The sequence below is a fragment of the Artemia sp. Qi Xiang Cuo genome, chromosome 10 (genome assembly GCF_049724085.1).
Source record: "Artemia sp. Qi Xiang Cuo chromosome 10, ASM4972408v1, whole genome shotgun sequence".
Lineage (NCBI taxonomy): Eukaryota > Metazoa > Arthropoda > Branchiopoda > Anostraca > Artemiidae > Artemia > Artemia sp. Qi Xiang Cuo.
The window spans coordinates 2,589,976-2,609,560 of record NC_142803.1 but is presented as its reverse complement, the minus strand read 5'-3'; the positions used below and the strand labels follow the sequence as shown (position 1 = coordinate 2,609,560).

The 19,585-nt window shown below is 36.5% G+C and overlaps 2 protein-coding genes across 2 annotated transcripts in view; both read right to left on the bottom strand.

Moving 5' to 3' along the window:
• LOC148947356 (uncharacterized) overlaps positions 1 to 19,585 on the bottom strand; it is a 273,633-nt gene that overhangs the window by 80,344 nt on the left and 173,704 nt on the right. The window lies entirely within an intron of this gene.
• On the bottom strand, positions 14,380 to 18,611 carry LOC148947357 (uncharacterized). Its single transcript, XM_089095733.1, has 2 exons — positions 18,533 to 18,611; positions 14,380 to 16,440 (listed from the first exon to the last, which is right to left on the bottom strand). Exon 2 carries the CDS (start codon positions 16,429 to 16,431, stop codon positions 14,380 to 14,382), a length of 2,052 nt encoding a protein of 683 aa, XP_088951859.1. The 5' UTR covers positions 16,432 to 16,440; positions 18,533 to 18,611.

The window sequence follows — 19,585 nt, the reverse complement described above, 5'->3', positions numbered from 1 at the left end:
CGACCCTTGTGTTTCAGGAGTCATTCTTAAAGAATTGGGACAAAATTCAAACTTTAGCGTAAAGAGCGAGGTGTTTAGGAGACGAAAACCCCCTTCATATACTAATAATTTCCGTTCGTTTTAATTTTTAATATCGCTCCTTACTTTCAATTACAAAAACTTGTTTTTTTATTTAATTTCTGATCGGTTTTTAAATAATGCTGGGAAATCCGGCGTCCCTTCATGGAAAACTCCCTTCCTCCCATAAACAATTCCTCCACGGAAAGACCCTCCCACGTAACCTTATTCCTCTGAGCCCCCCCCCCCACATCAGAAAAATTTCCCTCGAAATCGTCTGTATAGTTTCCAATAACCAATACTATATGTAAACATTGGGCAAAGTTCATAACTTGCAGCCCTTCCCCCGGGGACTGTGAGGGATTAAGTCCTCCTCAAAGACATAGTTATTGTATTTTTCGACCATGCTGAACAAAATGGCTATCTCAAAATTTTGATCGGGTGACTCTGGAAAAATACAAGCATGGGAGGGGGCCTAGTTGCCTCCAGCTTTTTTGGTAGATTAAGAATTGCATTAAACTTTTAATTTTCGTTCAAATAAACCCTCTTGCGATATTCTAGGACAACTGGGTCGATACGATCGCCCCTGAAAAAAAAAATAAACATGCGTCCGTGATCTTTCTTTTGGCAAAAAATACAAAGTTCCACATTTTGCAAATAGGAGCTTGAGACCTCTACAGTAGGGTACTCTGATACGCTGAACCTGATGGTGTAATCTTCATTAAGATTGTATGATTTTTAGGGGGTGCTTTTTCAAATATGAGGCAAATATTCTCAGGCTTGTAACTTTTTATGGTTAAGACTAAACTTAATGTAACTTATATATTTGAAATCAGCATAAAAATCTGATTTTTTTTTGTATCTATTGGTATCAAAATTCCGTTTTTTAGAGTTTCAATTACTATTGAGCCGGGTCGCTCCTTATTTACAGTTCGTTACCATACGAACTGTTTGGTAGGAACCAGCTTTGAGACAAGAAAAAAAACCATCTGAATCGGGTTCTGCAAAGCCTGATTACCAGCGATAAAATCGATTTAGTTCACTTTTTACATTCATGAGTAATCAGAAAATATGCGCTGGTATTTCTAGGTTCTTGAATTCATCCTGGCAATTTTCACATTGTTTTTGTAGTCAATACAGCTTTAAATCAAGTATAAAAAACAAAAAATACATCTGAATCGGATGTGTACCAAGACTGATTACCTGTAATAAAGGGGCGGTAAAACAACGTTGTTCATGATCGAATTACCAAATCAATTTAATTCACTTTTCAAATTTTGTGCGATTTTGCGCAAAAAAACTGCTTGATTCTCTATGCTTTGTAAATTCGCAAGGAAACTCCCAAGGTACTTTTGTCTTATAGCCACCACACTCAAGATCTTGTATCGCGAACATGAGATAATAACCGGTTTTCATGGTCTTTATACCGGACAATGTGAGCTTCGATGGGAAACTACATTGTAGCTATATCTTAATTAAATATTTAGTTGATATTTTGGTTAAGTTAGGGTTACATATTTAATATAAGGCCCTCTTGGCGACCCCTCTTCCATAATTCATTGTTGTAGTTTTCATAATTTTGTTGATAAAGTATTATATTTTCGTCATATTTTGTTTTATTTCATTAGCATTAGCCAAACTTCACTTCTTGACAGAACTTGAGTGTGGTGGCTATAAGACACAAGACCAATCCTTAAAATAAGGGTCAATGGAAAAACAAGATAAAAATAGAAACAACTTTTTGGCCACCGATACAAGTACAGCAGAAACACCCAACAAATCCAAGATATAGTTTTTCACATGATTCATTAAAGTCAAAACCAACAATGTGTCTTATTGCGATGTTTCCCCTACTGTCTGTTATAAGGATTTCAGTCACAGAGAAACAGAGAACTTCGTTGTAAAAAGTGTTGTGATTCAAAACATACTGTTCTTCTAAATGGCTTAGAATATCACGCAAAAAGAAACAATCAAATCGTTCCTTTTAACAACTCGAAAATTGGCAAGGCGGCAAGGGGTAAATAAAACAACGGGTGAAAGAGGAAGGTTGTTTGCCTCCCTTTCTGGCAAAGGATTAAGCAGTGATGTAATTGGATTGTGAAGACATGTCACAAAAAAGGAATTTAAGCACACTTTTTAATTGTAATGTATTTGACAATAATACCTTTTTTTCTCTTTGCTTCAGCACTTTTGCAGTTCACAGTAAAGAAAGTGCGTTCTTCAAAAATCATGGTAGTTATTTAAGCTTTTTTTTTCCTAAACATAAAAATACTTTTCTTATTCTTACTCAACCTCCTTCCAGAAATGAGAAAACACCCTGTTTTTACTGAAGGTGGTGAAAAACTTAGTATTTCACCCACTGGTAACCATTGGAGCAGGACAGGGTGAAGCTTGCCCCCTAGATATTTTTGCTCTTCCTAGATTGTGAAATACACCTTCTCTGGTATTTTCATTGAGAAAAGTCTTTGTTAGGGATTTCCATTGAAAAATTGAAAAAAAGTAGCTCACCAAGATTCTGAAAAATACATTTCTCCATCCCCTCCCTACCTTTTCTGAACTGACTTAACTGACTTCTTCGGTGATTTTGCCATTGACAATAAAAAAAATGTACTCATTTCAAAGCATGGTAAATAAATAAAGAAATTAGTGTTGTTTTGACTCCACCTCCTTTCAGAAATGGGATGACTTGCCATTGGAAATGAAGTTTCAGTCACGCAATTGGGGGATAAATACAAATCTTGGCTTGCTTCTTCATCCAGAAACACTAGGTAACAAGGGGCAGTAGAAAAATTATTAAAATCACAAATCCACAACAGGAATAAATCATTTTATGCTTGGGTTCACAATTTCCTGGAATCGTCAGGAAAGAGAAGGCAGAGGATTGCCAAAGATAAGAGCAAGAGGATAGTGCAGTTGACCAGAAGTTTCCTGAAATTATGATAAAAGCAAATCTATAACTGAATCACTCACCCCTTTCCTTGTCACCACGCTCGAAAGCTTCCCCTTAATATGATTGATAAATGAGCATCAAGCAATGGTTAGATTTAGTTCATAACAAGTACTCATAGAATGAATGAAAAGCGTTGTTTTCTTAGATTATCGCCTAGAACGTCTTGAAGGGAACAAGTTTTGAACACTTCTTGGTTCAACTGCTTTTTGAATGATGAAGACCGTGCTTTTCAAAAAAAAAATATCAAAGAGAGAGAGAGAGAAGCGGAAATATAGAAGGCGGGGGGGGCAAGAGAGGGGTAGAGAGAGAGAAATTGCATCTCTAAGTTGCAAGTGAAGACGTCACAAATTACATGGAAGTCAGCAGGGGCCCAGATTCCCACAAAACCTCATTAATTGTCTTGGTACTGGTGCATTATATATAACACAGCGGTATAGACTGTACAAGGAAAACAGATATGGAAACCCGCTAAACGGGTATTTGCTATCTAAATTGATTGCAAAGCGTGATTTCTCATTGCGTTTACAATATTAAAAACTGTTGTTTTTGGGGGGTTTAGGTGGGAGGAACCTAGGTTAGATTAGGTTACGAATTTAATATATGCTATGCTTTAACCCACCTCCCCCTAATGTGCAAATATATAGCCCGAAATTGTTTCTAAACTATTATATATTCATCCTATTTTATTTTATTTAATTAGCATTAACCAAACTTGACTTCTTTCGTGTGTTATATATAATGCAACTAAAGACTAAAGATTTCGAAACTTGACTTCTTTCGTGTGTTATATATAATATATAATGCACCAGTACCATTGTCTGTCTCCACATAAGGCGATTGACATAGACGTTTAAGAGCGTCAGACAAGACCCTGAGGCGTACCAGTGACTATATGGTGCATATCGCTTAATGCATACCAACACATTTTCTTTTGGATTACCAAATTCTAATTAAAACTTAAGGACAACCAAAACAACTGTGACATATATCTACAATGTTTCCCGCAAAAATAAATCGCAAACATTCCATCCTCCTGATATCCCGATTGTACCGTAGGTAATCACTTTAACCAAAGATCACAGTTCATATAATTATCCAGTATGATCATTCCCTATCTCACCCATTATAAAAACCCGGACCGGGGTGCGAGTGCTCCGGAGAACGTTTTTGCAGATAGAAACGTAGGCGGCATCATATCTTTTCATGGGTAGACAAGTCAGACTGTGATCTAATCGAAACAAGTGGAAACCCGCGATCTTTTCATGGGTAGACAAGTCAGACTGTGATCTAATCGGAAACAAGTACTAACCCGCTAATGCAGAAAGAAGTGGGAGGAGCTTTTTGTTCGCACCGAGAACGAAGACCAGAAATGATCTGCGATAAGCTTACTGGATAATTATATGAACTGTGGCAAAGATCAAGTAAAATTGTAAGAAATAACCAAAATTTAGTTGCTACCTTATGCGATTTTAGTCTCTTCGTCCAGTAGCAGCCCAGAGCTGAAAAAATCGACTTTTATATGAAAAACTAGGTGATTCTTCTGTCAATCTTTTCTAAACAACATCAAAAGCCATGAAAAAGACGATTGTGGAGCGGTATCGGCAGATAGGGCAGGGTATTAACTCCATTTTGGTGCTATTCTTTAGGCGCTTGCGCATGGAATTCTTTAAATCGGCGCATTTTTTGAAGCAAATTTGTTTGACACATTCGACATTTGGTGTATTTTTGCAAGAAAATTGGTGTTCTCGGCACATGTTCGCTATCATGGTTATGCTATCTTATAGCGTGCCTTTGGTAACGCTGGTGTTGAGATTATTGGTGTTGAGGTTATTTGATTGAAAAGCAAAATCACGAGCCAGAATATAATTTGTACTTTACTGAAAAAAAATCAAATGAATTTACTGAAAAAAATCTGCATTGTCAGTTTAATATACATATGCTGATATTTATTCCTTAAAATCTTAATTGAATTTTGATTACTTAAAGTTAGAAAAGTGAAAACATTTAAAAGATTTTTTCAGTAAAGTACAAATTATATTCTGGCTTTTAGAAAGCTTGGGGTTTAAAACCCTCCTGATATTGATTTCTGCTCGTTTTGAGTTTAACTCTTATTTATTTTAATTTCTGTTTGTTTTGGGTTTTATTTATTTATTGATACAGATTAGTGATAGTTGTATCCTTGGTAGATTATTTGATTCTATTTTTGTTCATTTTGGTTTAATGGAGTTCTTCATTTTGTCCTTTATTTTGTTGAAAAAGCTTTTTAAATTAATCACATAAAGCGATTTACAAAAATTAAGAAATAATTATATAGGAATACGTTGTGATACAATACAACCAAGTATACGCTGCGATAGGGTTGCTACTGTCAGTAGGATTTTACTAGATCTAGTAAAAAAAAATCTAGTAAATTTAGAGGATCTAGTAAATTTCCCGAAATCTAGTAAATAGTCGTGATTTGCAGTAAACAAAACTTGTGTTATTTTCCATGAATTCAGGGCAAAAAATTAGGGTCTATTCATTACAAAATCTGGTTTCGATTACGTTAGATATTATGGCTACTATTGCTCTCATTTTTGTGATTTCGCATAAACCCTAGCGCTTGAAAATCTCTATTTGTCTTTCGGCTTCCTCTTGATACTCGCTTTGAAAGGCCAACTATTTAAAATCAGGACTGGTATGCCGGCTTAATTTGTTTTCAGAAAAGTTTCCCAGACTCTCATAACAGCTGCTACGTTTGTTAGTTAGCCTTGTCCCTTTTTAAAGACGCTGCTAGAAACAAACTTTTTTCATAATTGCTCAAGTTCTTTCTCACTCTCTCCAGCTTGCCCCATACAAGTGCTGGAGCAGAGAGACAGTTCTTGATTTTGTCGGTCATCAAAACTAAAACCCGAATAGGCTAAATGTCTCGAGTGTTTCGTCCCTGATGAAAACGAAGCAACTTGTTCTCAGGTCGTCAAGTGACTGGGTGATCTCCAACAATTTGACTCAGACTATCAAGAAATGGAAACAAGTAGATCCCTTCAGTCAGAACTCGACACTAGTGGATGCTTTAAATTCGGATGAGGCCGAGGACGATTAAAGCCTTTTAAGGGCGACTTTTTTAATTGTGACTACATATTATTCGTCTTACTTTTCAATTTGTATTATTTGCCTGACCTGAAGACTATTGACACAATAAATAATTTCTGAGACCACACTGGCTAATCATGATAAAACAAAAAATCGCGAAGAAAGGAAGAAAACGAGGACAATTAACAGCCAGTGAAAAAATTTAAAAATTATGCAAATATTTCGGTCAAGACCTCCGCTTGACCGTCCTCAGTGCAGAATAAACTGATAAAAATATAAAAACCAAACCTTAAAATAAAAACACCAAACTAAAATTGGACGACCCTTTCCTAGTAACGGTGAAAGGGTAACTGAATAAAAAACACAAGTCTAAATGGCATTTCAGAATTTCATTTTGCGTAAAGCACTTTTAAAGGCTGATCGCTTTCCAGTTTGATTGTTATTGGAGACTCTATTCGATTGCACAATATAACTTTGTGGATGTATGTAAAAACGATCAGAATTAATAATTTTGTCATAAATGGGACTTAGAAAAATTTCTCCAGTGTCCCCATTGAGAGCTACCTTTTGATGAATGTGCTTTTTAATTTCAACTGCCTCCCTGAAAACCTGCGTGAGACCCTTAACGGGGGCAACAACGGAGGCCTCGTCAAACAAAATGAAATGGTGTGGACTCTCGTTCACATGTTGCGCCAAGGCGGAATAAAAAACCCCAGGCCTTTGGCGTAACCTCATGACCTTTCCGATTGAGGACTTATGTTCAGATAACCTCTCCCCCAATTGCTGTTAGGTTCTACCAACATAAAAACAGCCACAAGAACAAGGAATTCTATAAAAACACTACCCAGAATGGGGCTGGTTTTATCTTTGCCGTTGTTAATAAAGTTCTGTGTAATATTTGAATTTTTAAAGGCGACGTTAAATTTATGTTTTTTATGGATTCTTTTCAATTTGTCACTCAATTTTGGAATATAGGGTAGAACAGTGAAAAGTTTCTTATCATCCACCAATGGGACGGTATCTGTTGGGGCTTGTGGACCGTATGCACTCCTTTCTGCCTTTTTTCTCCTTTTGTCTATAATGGTCTCAAGTAATTTTATAGGGTAGCCATTGCAAAATAAAATGTCCTTAATATAGTTCAATTCTGAGTCTATGTGAGGCTCTGAGCATATTCTTATTACTCGGTCAACCAAAGAAATAACAACTCCTCTTTTTGTGCAGGGAGAGTGGTTGGAGGAAAAATGCAAATACCTATCGTTATGCGTAGGCTTTCTATAAATAGAAAATTCAAGGACAGGAGACTTATTGAAAATTAAAACATCTAGGAAAGGAATTTTGTGGTTATGTTCTAGTTGTAAAGTGAACTGAAGGTTAGAGTCCAAAGTGTTTAGGTGAGTTAAGAAGGATATAAGTGACTCTCCTCCATGCTCCCACACAGAAATAACACCATCCACAAACTGACCCCAGAACCGGTGTTTCATCGGAAAATTTTCCAGAGCAGAGATTTCTAATGAATTCCATATAAAAAGTTGCCAAAAATGGTGAAAGACTTGTATCCATGGGCAAACCCCTAATTTGGGTGAAAAATTGATTATTATATCGGAAATATGAGGAGGAACTATTGCAAAGACGGACGAGACGCATAATAATTTCTATATCCAGTGTTTTGCAGTCTATTTGATCAATATTATCTTCTAATTTCCTTTGAAGAGCTAGTTCACATTTTTTAATGTCGCAAGACGTATACATAGGAATGGCATCGAAATTGGCCAAATTGTGTCTTTTTTTTTTTAAAGGCCTTCTAATTTCTCCACACTGTCAACTGAGTTTCTTGTGTATGATGTTTGCGTTTGTATAAGGGGGCAAAAAAGTGTTGGCATCCATTTGCCTAATCTCATAGTCAGAGAGCTATATGAAGCCACAATTGAGAATAGAGGAACTCTCTCTTTGTAGAGTTTTGGGAGCCTGTAAACGTTAGGAGCTGTACAACCTTTAGGGTAAAATAAGTTATACATTTGTGGAGTAATAAGTCTTTGAGTTTGCAAAACTCCTAGCTCCTTTCGTACTAAACGGGTGAACTTATCGGTAGGGTCTAAATCTATGAGTTTATAAGTATAGGCGTCGCATAAAATATCTTTACCATTTTTATTAAATTAAGTTATCTCAAGAATAACAATTTTGTTTCCTTTATCAGTGCTCGTGATAATGATGAGTGGGTCTTTTTTTAAATTTTTAGAGTTTGTGTTTCCTGATCTTTTTTTTAACTCAAAGACTATGAAATAAAGGCGAGAATATTCTTAACCACCTCTCCTCAAAGTAAGTCTGGATTTTCCTCAGCACCACTTGAACCAAATATACCTACCTTCACATTGGAGACTATCTCTGCAAAATTCACTTGTGTTTGAGGTAGGCAAAATTTAGGTCTCTTGGACAAAACATGGGTTTCTTCCGGAGTAAGAACTTTAGAAGATAGGTTCTCAATGGCCGGACCAGGACAAAATCTAGGAAGAAAACATCTGGAATTCTGAAATTTTTCGTATTCTAATTTTTCAAACTTTTCTGATAAACGAACCTTAGCCATACAAAAGTCGTGGCGGATAGTAGTCTGAGCTATTCTAGAAATCTACTGAAAATCTGTCGGTGAAAGGTTTTGCTGTAGAAAATGTCGAGTTTTTTAAATTGTATTACTAAGAAAAAAACGTCGTTTTTTTGGTCTTTTAAAATGTGAATTAAAGACTGAAAACCAACCCAATCACTAAAGTGCCGTTAGGAGTATGTACATAGGTTAAAGCGGAAACGAAGAGAATTCGGAAGAATTCTCTTTACTCTACAACGCTGTAAAAATTCTTGTTGATTAATAAGGTTGGCGTGTTTTTTACACAAATCAAAATAATTAAGAACAGACTTGGTCAAAAGCTCCGCGTAAGCTAGTCGTAAATAATTTCCGAGACCACACTGGCTAATCATGATAAAACAAAAAATCGCGAAGAAAGGAAGAAAACGAGGACAATTAACAGCCAGTGAAAAAATTTAAAAATTATGCAAATATTTCGGTCAAGACCTCCGCTTGACCGTCCTCAGTGCAGAATAAACTGATAAAAATATAAAAACCAAACCATAAAATAAAAACACCAAACTAAAATTGGACGACACCAATTTAAATGTTTTCACTGGCTGTTAATTGTCCTCGTTTTCTTCCTTTCTTCGCGATTTTTTGTTTTATTGACACAATATTATTTTTTTTAAACTAATTATTGTATGTTATGTAAGGTTTCTTTTTCTTGGCAGCCCTAGTCCAATTTGAGGTGCACTTTTTAATTTGCATATTTTTACAACTAAAACGGTAGCCGATTACGTCATTTTCCGTTTTGAAGTGACATAGATTGTATTGGTTTTTGATTCCCTTGAATACGAACGAGAGAGAATCCAGAATAAATCAGTTAAAAAAAAATCCTAAATTAATTGCTGTGAAATTTGCCGGAAATCTTTGTAAGCAGCTTATCCCTTATTTAAAAGCCATCCCAATTAGTGTTTTAAAAGTGGTAAATTTCCTCTTAAAAATGCAAAATTGAAAAGTTTAGATTTCAAATCTAAAAACGGAAACTGGGGTACAAATTTCAAAAGCCGTCACTTTCAAACACACCTCAGATCCTAAGCACTCCATCGCCTGAATTGCTTCGTGAATATGAGTTGTAGCTGTTTTTCTTCGTTGATTGTTTTTTTTTTAATTTTTCAATATATCTGAATTTTATGACCTGAAGACCATTGACAAATTTAAAGCTGGTCTTCACCAGCAGGATTTCCAGAATCTAAGATTCCAGACGTTTGTTTTACGTCTTGGATATACAGCATCTAGAATATGAAGCCTATCCAGTAGTACATCCAAATAATAAAAAAAGGATTTTTGAACTTATAGGTTTCCGAAATTTTCAATCATACTATGAAAACGAAAGAAAAGAGGAAAAGAGCAAAAAAGAACAAGAAAAAAGGAAAAAGATTGTGGAAATCCTATTGATTATCCTCTTATAGTAAAAATCGATGCTTGTTGGTGCGCGTGCGGCGGTAGCCGCACGCGAAAATTTTTTTTTTGAGCATTTAGTAAAAACAGATGCGATTTAGTAAATTTTTACTCTCAGATTTAGTAAATTCTTCCAGGCCAGGGTGGCAATCTGGCTGCGAAGACATAAAACCTAGCAAAAAAATATTAAAAAGTTTATATAGATTTTTTCAGATTTTTACCACAACCTCATTATAAGGATCTTCAAACTGTCGCGTGAAAAAAAGGTTACCTAACTGTTGGTATTACAGACCCCATCCCAAAATCGGTCACCAAAAAATAAAAAGCCCATTTTACCACCATTTTGTTTATCCTTCAAAAAGATTCAGAAATAACAAAAATCAAGAAGTAAAACAATTTAAAAACATGAAATCGGGGTCAGATGGGGTCTATTAGAACCTATTTGCTCCCTATCCTTTATGCTTTATACTCTTGCATGCAATACAGAAACTGATTTTTATGGAAAGAGCAAAGAATGTATAAAATTTTCAATTTTTCTTGCATAACAAATTTGTTAATCAAGAAGATAAAAAAGCTTCTTTCTTCAAATGCACAAAAAAGGAACAATTGTTTTCGTTCCTACAACTTGAAAAAATAGAAATTTACAGACAAATATAGACTACTAAAATACAATAACACTAAATACTAAAAAGACTAAAGACTAAAAGCTTGAATGTTACTTTTCTCTATTCGATTCGACAAGTTTCAAAATTGAAAATATGTAAATAATCAAAATATTGAAATAAATAATCCAAATATAAAAAAAATCAACTGTTTCATCTCCAAATTCATTAAAATTAAAAAAAAATATTTTTTTCATGAATCATGAAAATTGAAAATCATTAAAGACTGATTTGGGATTTTAAATACTTTAAGACTAAATATATAAAAATATTGAAAGTCATCCTAGAATGGCTATAAAATATGCCAGGATTAGGGGAGACTGGGGTAATGGCGGTCACCGGGTAACGGCGGTCACTATGATCTCTCGTAAAGTGGAAAACGCAGATTTACACCGATGGGTGCTGCCCTCTCGAGACAGTTTATGGAAATACTACTAGAGTGCTCGGCATCCTGCCAGCCTTAGTTTGTTTGTTGTGTAAGAAAGACTGGTTTGAAGTTTCACCTTCTAAGATAGACAATAGTTTAATCCACTATCAGTTCTTTCTGTTTACATTTCACGGAACGAGACTTGTCTCGCAATAACAAGGTAAGTCATATTGTTGTATCATGTATCATTTTATTAAGGTTTAAGTACTGATATTCTGATTTTTAGTCGTTAAATAATAACAGTGCGGTTGGGGTAATGGTGGTCACCGCGCTAGGGGTAATGGCAGTCATGACCGGCATTACCCCATTAGTACCCATTTTTTTTTCTATGTTTCAGATGCCCAAAAAACACATAAGGAAAATAGATAAAGCTGCATGGACTGCAGAGGACTTAAAGAATGCAAAGACAGCCATTTCTAGAGGATTATCGATTCGAAAGGCTGCTGATCAATTCAAAATACCATTCAGCACGTTGCAAGAACGAATGAAGAGTGGGATTGATTCTGATCCAAGCTTAGGCAGGAAGTGTGTCTTCCCTCCTTTTCACGAAGCAGCTCTAGCTGACCATGTAAAAACTTTATCAAAGATTTTCTACGGCACCACTGCACTGAAATTAAGAAAAATTGCATTTGAATATGCAGAAAGAAACCTATTAAGCCATAGATTTGATAAAGAAACAAAAATGGATGGCTTGGATTGGATGTACGGATTCTTGGACAGAAACAAAATTAGTGTGCGCAAACCTGAAGCCACAAGCATCGGAAGAGCCATTTGGTTTAACAAAGACGAAGTAAATCGTTTTTTTCCAAAATTTAGAACAGGCTATGGATAAATACAAGTTTAAAGATACCAATTATTGGAACGTAGATGAAACAGGGATCACCACTGTGCAGGACCCTGGTCAAATACTGGCAGAACGGGGCCAAAAGCGTGTGGGTTCTATAATAAGTTGGGAAAGGGGAAAAAACATTACAGTTGTGTGTGCAATGAGTTCGGGAGGGCTTTATGCTCCACCAATGTTCATATTTCCTCGAGCTCGTATGTCCCCACTCTTAGAAAAAAATGGGCCACCTGGATCAGTTTACTCATGCTCTAAGACAGGCTGGATCAATGAAGAACTGTTCGTTGTTTGGTTAAAACACTTTGCTCAGTTTACTCATGCTAGTAATGACAATAAAATGCTTCCTGCAATGGTGACAACCATTCCACTCATTGCTCATCTGAAGCATATGATATTTGTAGGGAGAAAGGGATTGTTATGGTGTCACTACCGCCCCATACATCACATAGACTTCAGCCTCTGGATGTAGTATTTTACTCGCCTTTGAAGGCTGCTTACAAAAGGGAATGTGATTTGTTCATGAAATCCAGGAATTTGGTAAAAATAACCCCTTACGATGTAGCAGAGATATTCAATAAGGCATATTCACCAGTTGCTACGATTGCAAAGGCAACAAGTGGGTTCAAAAACACAGGGATCCATCCTCTTAATCTAGGAGTTTTCACAGATGAGGATTTTTTGGTAGAGGACATCCTCCAGAAGAATCAAGACTTGACGCCTGTTTGTGTGGACGTTTCCTTGAAAGCTACTGAATGTGAAGACATCGTAGAAGTAGGCCGATACGAGGTCACGACTAAACAAAACTTAGAATCCTCTGTCCTACGTGATGAAGTTCATATTCAGCCTAACACACAAATTAATGTGTCTATACAGTGTTGCCAGGTTTTTGGCATAACGTATAGCCCAAAGAGGAGCAATCATTAGCCCAAAAATAGCCCAAAGTAGCCCAAAAATAGCGAACGCTATTATAACCCTATTATAGCGCTGTTATGGGTAAAACGAGGAGAGATACAATTGGCATATCAGATAACCTAAACTTAAGGATAGGTCAAAAGCAAAAAAGAGCTCTGTGAGCGAACAAAAATAACAAATCTTCTACGAATGACGTCGTAAAATTGACAAGTGCTTCCCTGAAAACAAAAAGGCAATGTATTCTTTAGACACTTGGTTTATTTTATACATACCATGATATCATTGAAAAACAATGTTATGTGAGCTTAAAAGAATACCTAGTATCAAACAGAAAAGTCACATCTGCACTGTTTTGTTCCAAGTTTTTAGCATATCACTGGCGAATTTACAGAATAAATATGCTCCAGAGGCTCAGGGGCGATAATCGATAATAGGTAAAGCCCATTAAGTGGCTGTTTTTTTCTAGAAGTGAGAGAAAAACCTTTCTTCCATTTTTTTTTGCTTTCAGTAAAGCGCTAGTAAATCTATGACGGCACAAGTAGATGTGTAATAACTTTGTTAGTTTTAAGTTTCAACTTCACTCTATCAACCCATTTAATCCATGGAGCGTATATACTTAATTATTATGTATTGTTAGGCATTCAATCCTTATCCGATATTTTAAAACCTAGAATAAAAGAAAATCAGACTGAAACCACAATTACAGAAAGTTTTATTGTTAATCTGGGTTAAAACTTACGAAATACAATGAAATCCAATACATGAGGCTCTATTCTAGCCATGAGGCTCCTTAGCCGATCCTTAACCGCTTTGTTGGTATTAATAAAAACAGTTCGATATTTCGTCGTCAGGATGAAAGGTCGAACGACGTTTAAAACGCTCTATAAGCGCAAATACTCAAGCAAAAAACATGTTAAAAGAAACACAGCAGAAATCCAATTAGTGAGCCACTTCGGTAAGAGGATCAAGATGTTTTTTATTGAAAACTGGAAAATCACAGGTACTGTCGCTTCAATGCCGACTAGTTCAAGTATTGGAATATTTTGATTAAAAAACGTGTGACGTGAACGATACGAGACTTTGGGCGTCTTTTTTAGCTATGTTCACCATTAACTAAGACACTTTTTATACCGCATTCACCGGACATGACGAAGAAAACAGACATAGAAGAAAAATATTAACTGGGGTTTTTCAAAGTACCCTTACTTTTCCATGTGCGAATATTTCAGCTGGACTTGCACCAAGAGTCTTCGGCGAGAAAACTCTGCATCTTCCATGAGGCTCTATTCTTTTGCACTGAAGACAGTTGGTGGAAGTCCAGCCGTAATCATTAACGCGAGTCCGATGATAGCGAAAAATACGCCCTGAGTCTAAATAATTAGAAGCAAAATATTATCCAGCAACAAATGCACCACATAAAAAATACACAACTGTGGGTTATCACTCCTCAAAAAACTCATCTAACAGTTCAAAAACCGCGATGTCTTCATCTTCAGTTTCAGCATTACTTTTTTCGCACTTATACATAGAGCTGTCGAACCTTTGAAACATTGCTTTCGAAGGGATGAAATTTTGACAACATTTTTCATCCCCATGAAGGCACCCTCTAATCAATAATATCGCCGAAAGCAGCTTCAGGCCCATTCTATTCCTAACTTTTGTCTTAACGCAGTTCATTATACTAAAAACCCGTTCAACAAACGCGTTCGACACTGGTAGTGCCAAAATATTGAGTACAGAGGCGGCGAGTTCTCTAAAACAATATTCTCCCCCTGCATTTGTGTAATTGTACACAGCGACCCAAAATTGTTCAGAATTGAGAGATTCACTTTTCTCAACCACCAGTGTCCAGTCGATAGACAGCAGTCTTCTCCACTGATCTTCTATTAGTTCCACTTTCCGCAAGTTTTTATCTGGCACTGGCACAAGAAGAGACAAAGGTAGGTTATCAAAACTGCAACGAGTCTGACTCAGACAGTGCTCTGGTGATAACAAAACCACAGTTGAAAGCAATTTCATGTGTGAAGGGACTCTTTTCTTCACCTCTTCACACAATTTCTTCAGAAAGTCATAGCATCTTTTTCTAAGTTCACTCTTTTGTTCATCTGGAACTGTCGAGTTTATCAACATTCGACGGAAATTGGTTCCAAGATCAGCAAGTGTAACATCTAAAAAGTTTTCTTCTATCATTTCTATTTCTAGCAACTGAGCGGTAGTCAGTTTTTCGGCCCCTCTCACTACACGACGGAATAATGTAGAAACAAATGATTCAAAATCTTTGAACAACTTGGCTGGGTCGACAGAAGTCTGCTGAAATAAGAGGCTCATTCTGGTGAATTCTTTTGTAATAGGAAGCAGAAATGTCAAAAAGAAATAGTTCACATCATCCTCGTACATCATCGAAAGCGTGTTCGCAGTAAAACATCGCTCAGTCTGCGCTGCCCTTTTGAAGTGAGTCTTCAACTCAAGCCACTGCTCAAGAATCATATCAATGGCAGCCTCTCTGGCGAGCCAACGAGTGCCACTGAGCTGCAAAATCTTCTTTGGCTCTTTTCCCGTACTATTGATCAAGGAGTATATTTGACGATAAGCCTCCCGTCTGAGAGGGCTATTGCTGAACCAGTTATAAGTCTCTCTTAGCAAAAACTCTATGTTTGTTGGCAAAACTTTAGCTGCTGCTGACATGCACAAGTGCAACGAATGGCAAATGCATTTGATCAAAACTAGATCAGGATTATGCTCCCTTAGTTTAGTAAACAAAGAGCAGTTCTGTCCAACCATATTACTGGCACCATCAGTTCCTAGTCCTGTAATATTCTCCAGCTTCAATTTAATTTTGTTTTCAATGAAGTCCTTCAGTCCATTATAAAGGTTCTCAGCTGTAGCACTTTGAATCTCGACAAGTCCTAGGAAACGTGTCACTATTTTCTTCCTTCTATTGCAAAAGAATCTAATACATACAGCCATGTATTTGTGCGTTCCAACATCTGTAGACTCATCCAATATCAAAGAATACTTGTTATTACAATCTTGCACTATTTCTTCTAGTAGACTAGGTGCAATCACATGCACAATCAAAGCACTGCATTTCGTACGATGTAGTCTAAGTCGATCTGTTGGTTTGGCAGCAGAAGTAGCAGTTGAAGATATAATGACATTAATCAGTTCTCCTAGGTGGTCTACCGTTCTAACAGATGAGTGGCAAGCAATGTGACAGGCAATGGCAAGCTCGTGTTTCTTCACTTTGTCACTTAAAACTGTCACATGGCCATCAAGTGTCTTGCAACCTTTTGACGGGACCTGTTGCATTGACTTCAGTCTATGTTTTTGAGAGCTAGCATGCACTGACAGGTCATTATGATGAGCCCTAATTTCTTTTCTGCACGCCGTACAGTATGCTTTTGACTCATCAGTTGGGCATTGCTTGACCCAAGGAAATTCATTCTCCCACCTTTCATTATATGTTTTGGCATACTTCGCCCATTTTCCCATGGCGACAATCTGAAAAAAGGGATGTTTTAACCACCTGCTTGTTCTAACCATCTAAAGCAAACTGCTGGAAAAGCATGAACAACTTTTTTGTGTCTATCTGCTGCAGAAAAGTCTTAAATGAAACAGGAATAGGTTTTACCCTTTCATTTAAAGCTTAGTTTTGGCTAGAAAGTCCTGAAATTATTAATTAGCAAGCACATCAAGCTAACTGGGGATTTGCATCAACTGAATTTTTCTGATTGTCCCATGCACTCAAGAATATTAAGCTTCTGACAGTTATAGTTTTACATGAAGTATAATTTAATTTGGCATATTGTCTGATAATCCAAAACATACCCCATCAACATCATTGTCAATCTAACCAGCTAGCAAGTTGGCAATTATTATTAAAAAATTGGCAATTACACCAAAATAAACAAATTGTCACCCATTTTTAGTATGAGGGTTCTTTATAACCATTAACCATTTCACTCTGATTTTTAGTAAGACAGAAAGAGGAATTATATAGTTTTTGTATAGCCATTAGGGTAATGGAGCTGGTAGACGGCCAGGTCAAAGTAGCCAGACATACAAACATAAATAAATTTATAAATAATTAGTTTTCTAAGAGATTGTTTGGATTTTTTTTTTCCTTGATGGCCAGAAACACTGCTTATATTCTGGAATAAAAAAAAAACAACTCAAGATGTGGTTTGAAAAATTTTTAATAAAATTTTATTTGTTTGATTTTCCGACTACTCTGACCTGGCCGACTACCAGCTCCTTTACCCTATGCTACTTTCGTGTAACCATAACCATCAAGTATTTCAAGCTACGAGCTGTTCGGCTCATTTAAAGGGAAGGAAATTGAGGAATCCAAACTGAAGCAATCAACAAAAAAACTTTAATTTATCTTTAAAACCTCTTTTCCTATTTTACCAGATGCTGGAGTTAAGCAGAAGTAAGGTAACATAAAAGCAACAAGCAACCATCAAAACACAAGTTTTGCAATGTCCATTTTGCTATTATGAATCTTAAAAAAATTCTGTAGAAACTCAATACTGGTACATTAGTGTCTAGCTGAGCCTTTCCTCTGTTTACTGATTTACTCTGAATATTTTCTGGTTCCTTCTCTAAGCAAATGCTGAAAAACTAAGGTCAGGTAGCCTATATGGTTTTCAGTCGAACGATGCTCTGCTCACAGTCCAGATAAACATCTCCTTCTGTGTGTACAATATAGTATGGTATAGGAAGAAGAGAGATACCGTGAATCTTATCTGCTCCATATCTCCTTCATGCTTGACCAGAAATTAATAATTTTCACACAGCAGGTAAAGCAGACCAGATATTTTCAGCTGTGTAAAAATTTTACACTTCTGGTCCAGCCTTGGGAAGATATAGTGCAAATAAGATTCACGGTATCTGTCCTCGGTTAATTTGGAATATAGGACCATAATGAGATAGCTAAAAAATAAACATACCATTCGACTCAAAATTCAAGGCTGTGTCCAAATATAGCAATCATTTCCGGCGTAAACTCATCCATTAGATTCTACAAATCAAGCTTTTCGGGGATACGAAGGGATTCGGGGGCGGGCCATGGGGTTGTCGGTGGGGTGGCCTAGACCTCGAATACAGAGTGAGCCGAAAACTAAACCGAAACTAGGTTTTTCCAATCCCAGAATCTGGAAATTCCAGAATTTTCAAAATTTCTAGAATCAATTTCCGCCGGAATTTATTGTTATATTCGGATAGAGGATTGAATTCTGAATCGAATGGTATGTTTATTTCCTAGCTATCTCATTATGGTCCTATATTCCAAATTTACCCTGTCCTCTTCCTGTACCAACAAAATTTAGTGGCCCCTACTGGTGTCAGACGGGCTGGACACTGGCAGAGGTTACGTTTGAGTACTCTCTTTGGAGACTGGTTGGAATTAACTATGGTTATCTTATCTAAGCTAAGTTACTTCAGAATCTTGGCTCATAACAGACACAGCAACTCGGACAGCAGGTCAGTACAATTTACCTATCAATAAAGGAAAAAAAAAGTTTTTCTACCTCTACCCTTGTTCCAAGATTTATCACTTTCTTGGCTAGAGAATGAGTCACACACTACTCACTGGTCTTTTCTTTCCGTTCTTCTTTGAAAGTTGTTGGAGCGTTGGAGCTCGGCAGTTCCGCCACAGACAATCTACATGACAACTACAGACATGACATGATGACCGCTGGCTTTTGCATCGTGTCTCGGTCGATTTCGAAATTAAAAAACATGTTGTGTAAATATAGCCCAAAAAGAGCAAAATGAAAGGTTTTTTAGCCCAAAAACCCGCGTTGCGGGTTTTTGGGAATCTTACCCGCAAAAATGAAATTTTACTAGCCCAATTGGCGGAAACTAGCCCAATCTGGCAACACTGTGTCTATACAAGAGATTTCTCCTCTACCTGGATGCAGTAATTGGGCTGATAAGCCAAGAAAAGGAGCGAGAAAAAAGAAACATTCTCATATCTTGAGTTCAAAACCGATTAAAATCAGGCTTCAATAAAAAAAAAGAAAGCGAGAAGAAAAAGAAACAAAGATCAAGGAAAAACTAAAAAGGAAAGAAGAAAAGAACCAAAGAACTAAGCGAGTAAAAAAAGAATTTAGTGGAGAAAACAAACAGCCTGCTTTTCCTGAAAGAAAAACACAAACAGTGGAGCAAAAGAACACGAGGAGGAAACTTTTTGAATCTTACTCCGAAACTTCAATTGATGAGAAAAACATTTGTGAAGACGAATCAGAAAGTAAGCTATGTTTGACAGAGATCGGCAAAGAAACCTGTTTCTATTGCGAAGACACCGGGAAAGATGGAGAAATGGGGTATTGGTGCACTTCTTGTGCATTATGGGCACATCAAGAATGTTCCAGATGGGACACTCCTGAGGGCTATTTATGTGACATGTGCTCAAGAAAGTAAAATTGACTTAAAGTTTTGCAAGCTCATAAGTTATATGAATATTTTTTTTTTTTTTGGCGCTTGAATTCTTGAAGCCGTTTTTTGCTATGGAAAGATGTTTTTTGTTTTTTTTTTGTTTTTCAAATAAATTGGTTTCTAATTATGTCCATACTTTCAATTACATTTTTGTAATTTCCTAAATACGGAATTATGTAACAATATAAATATGATGATTTCAATT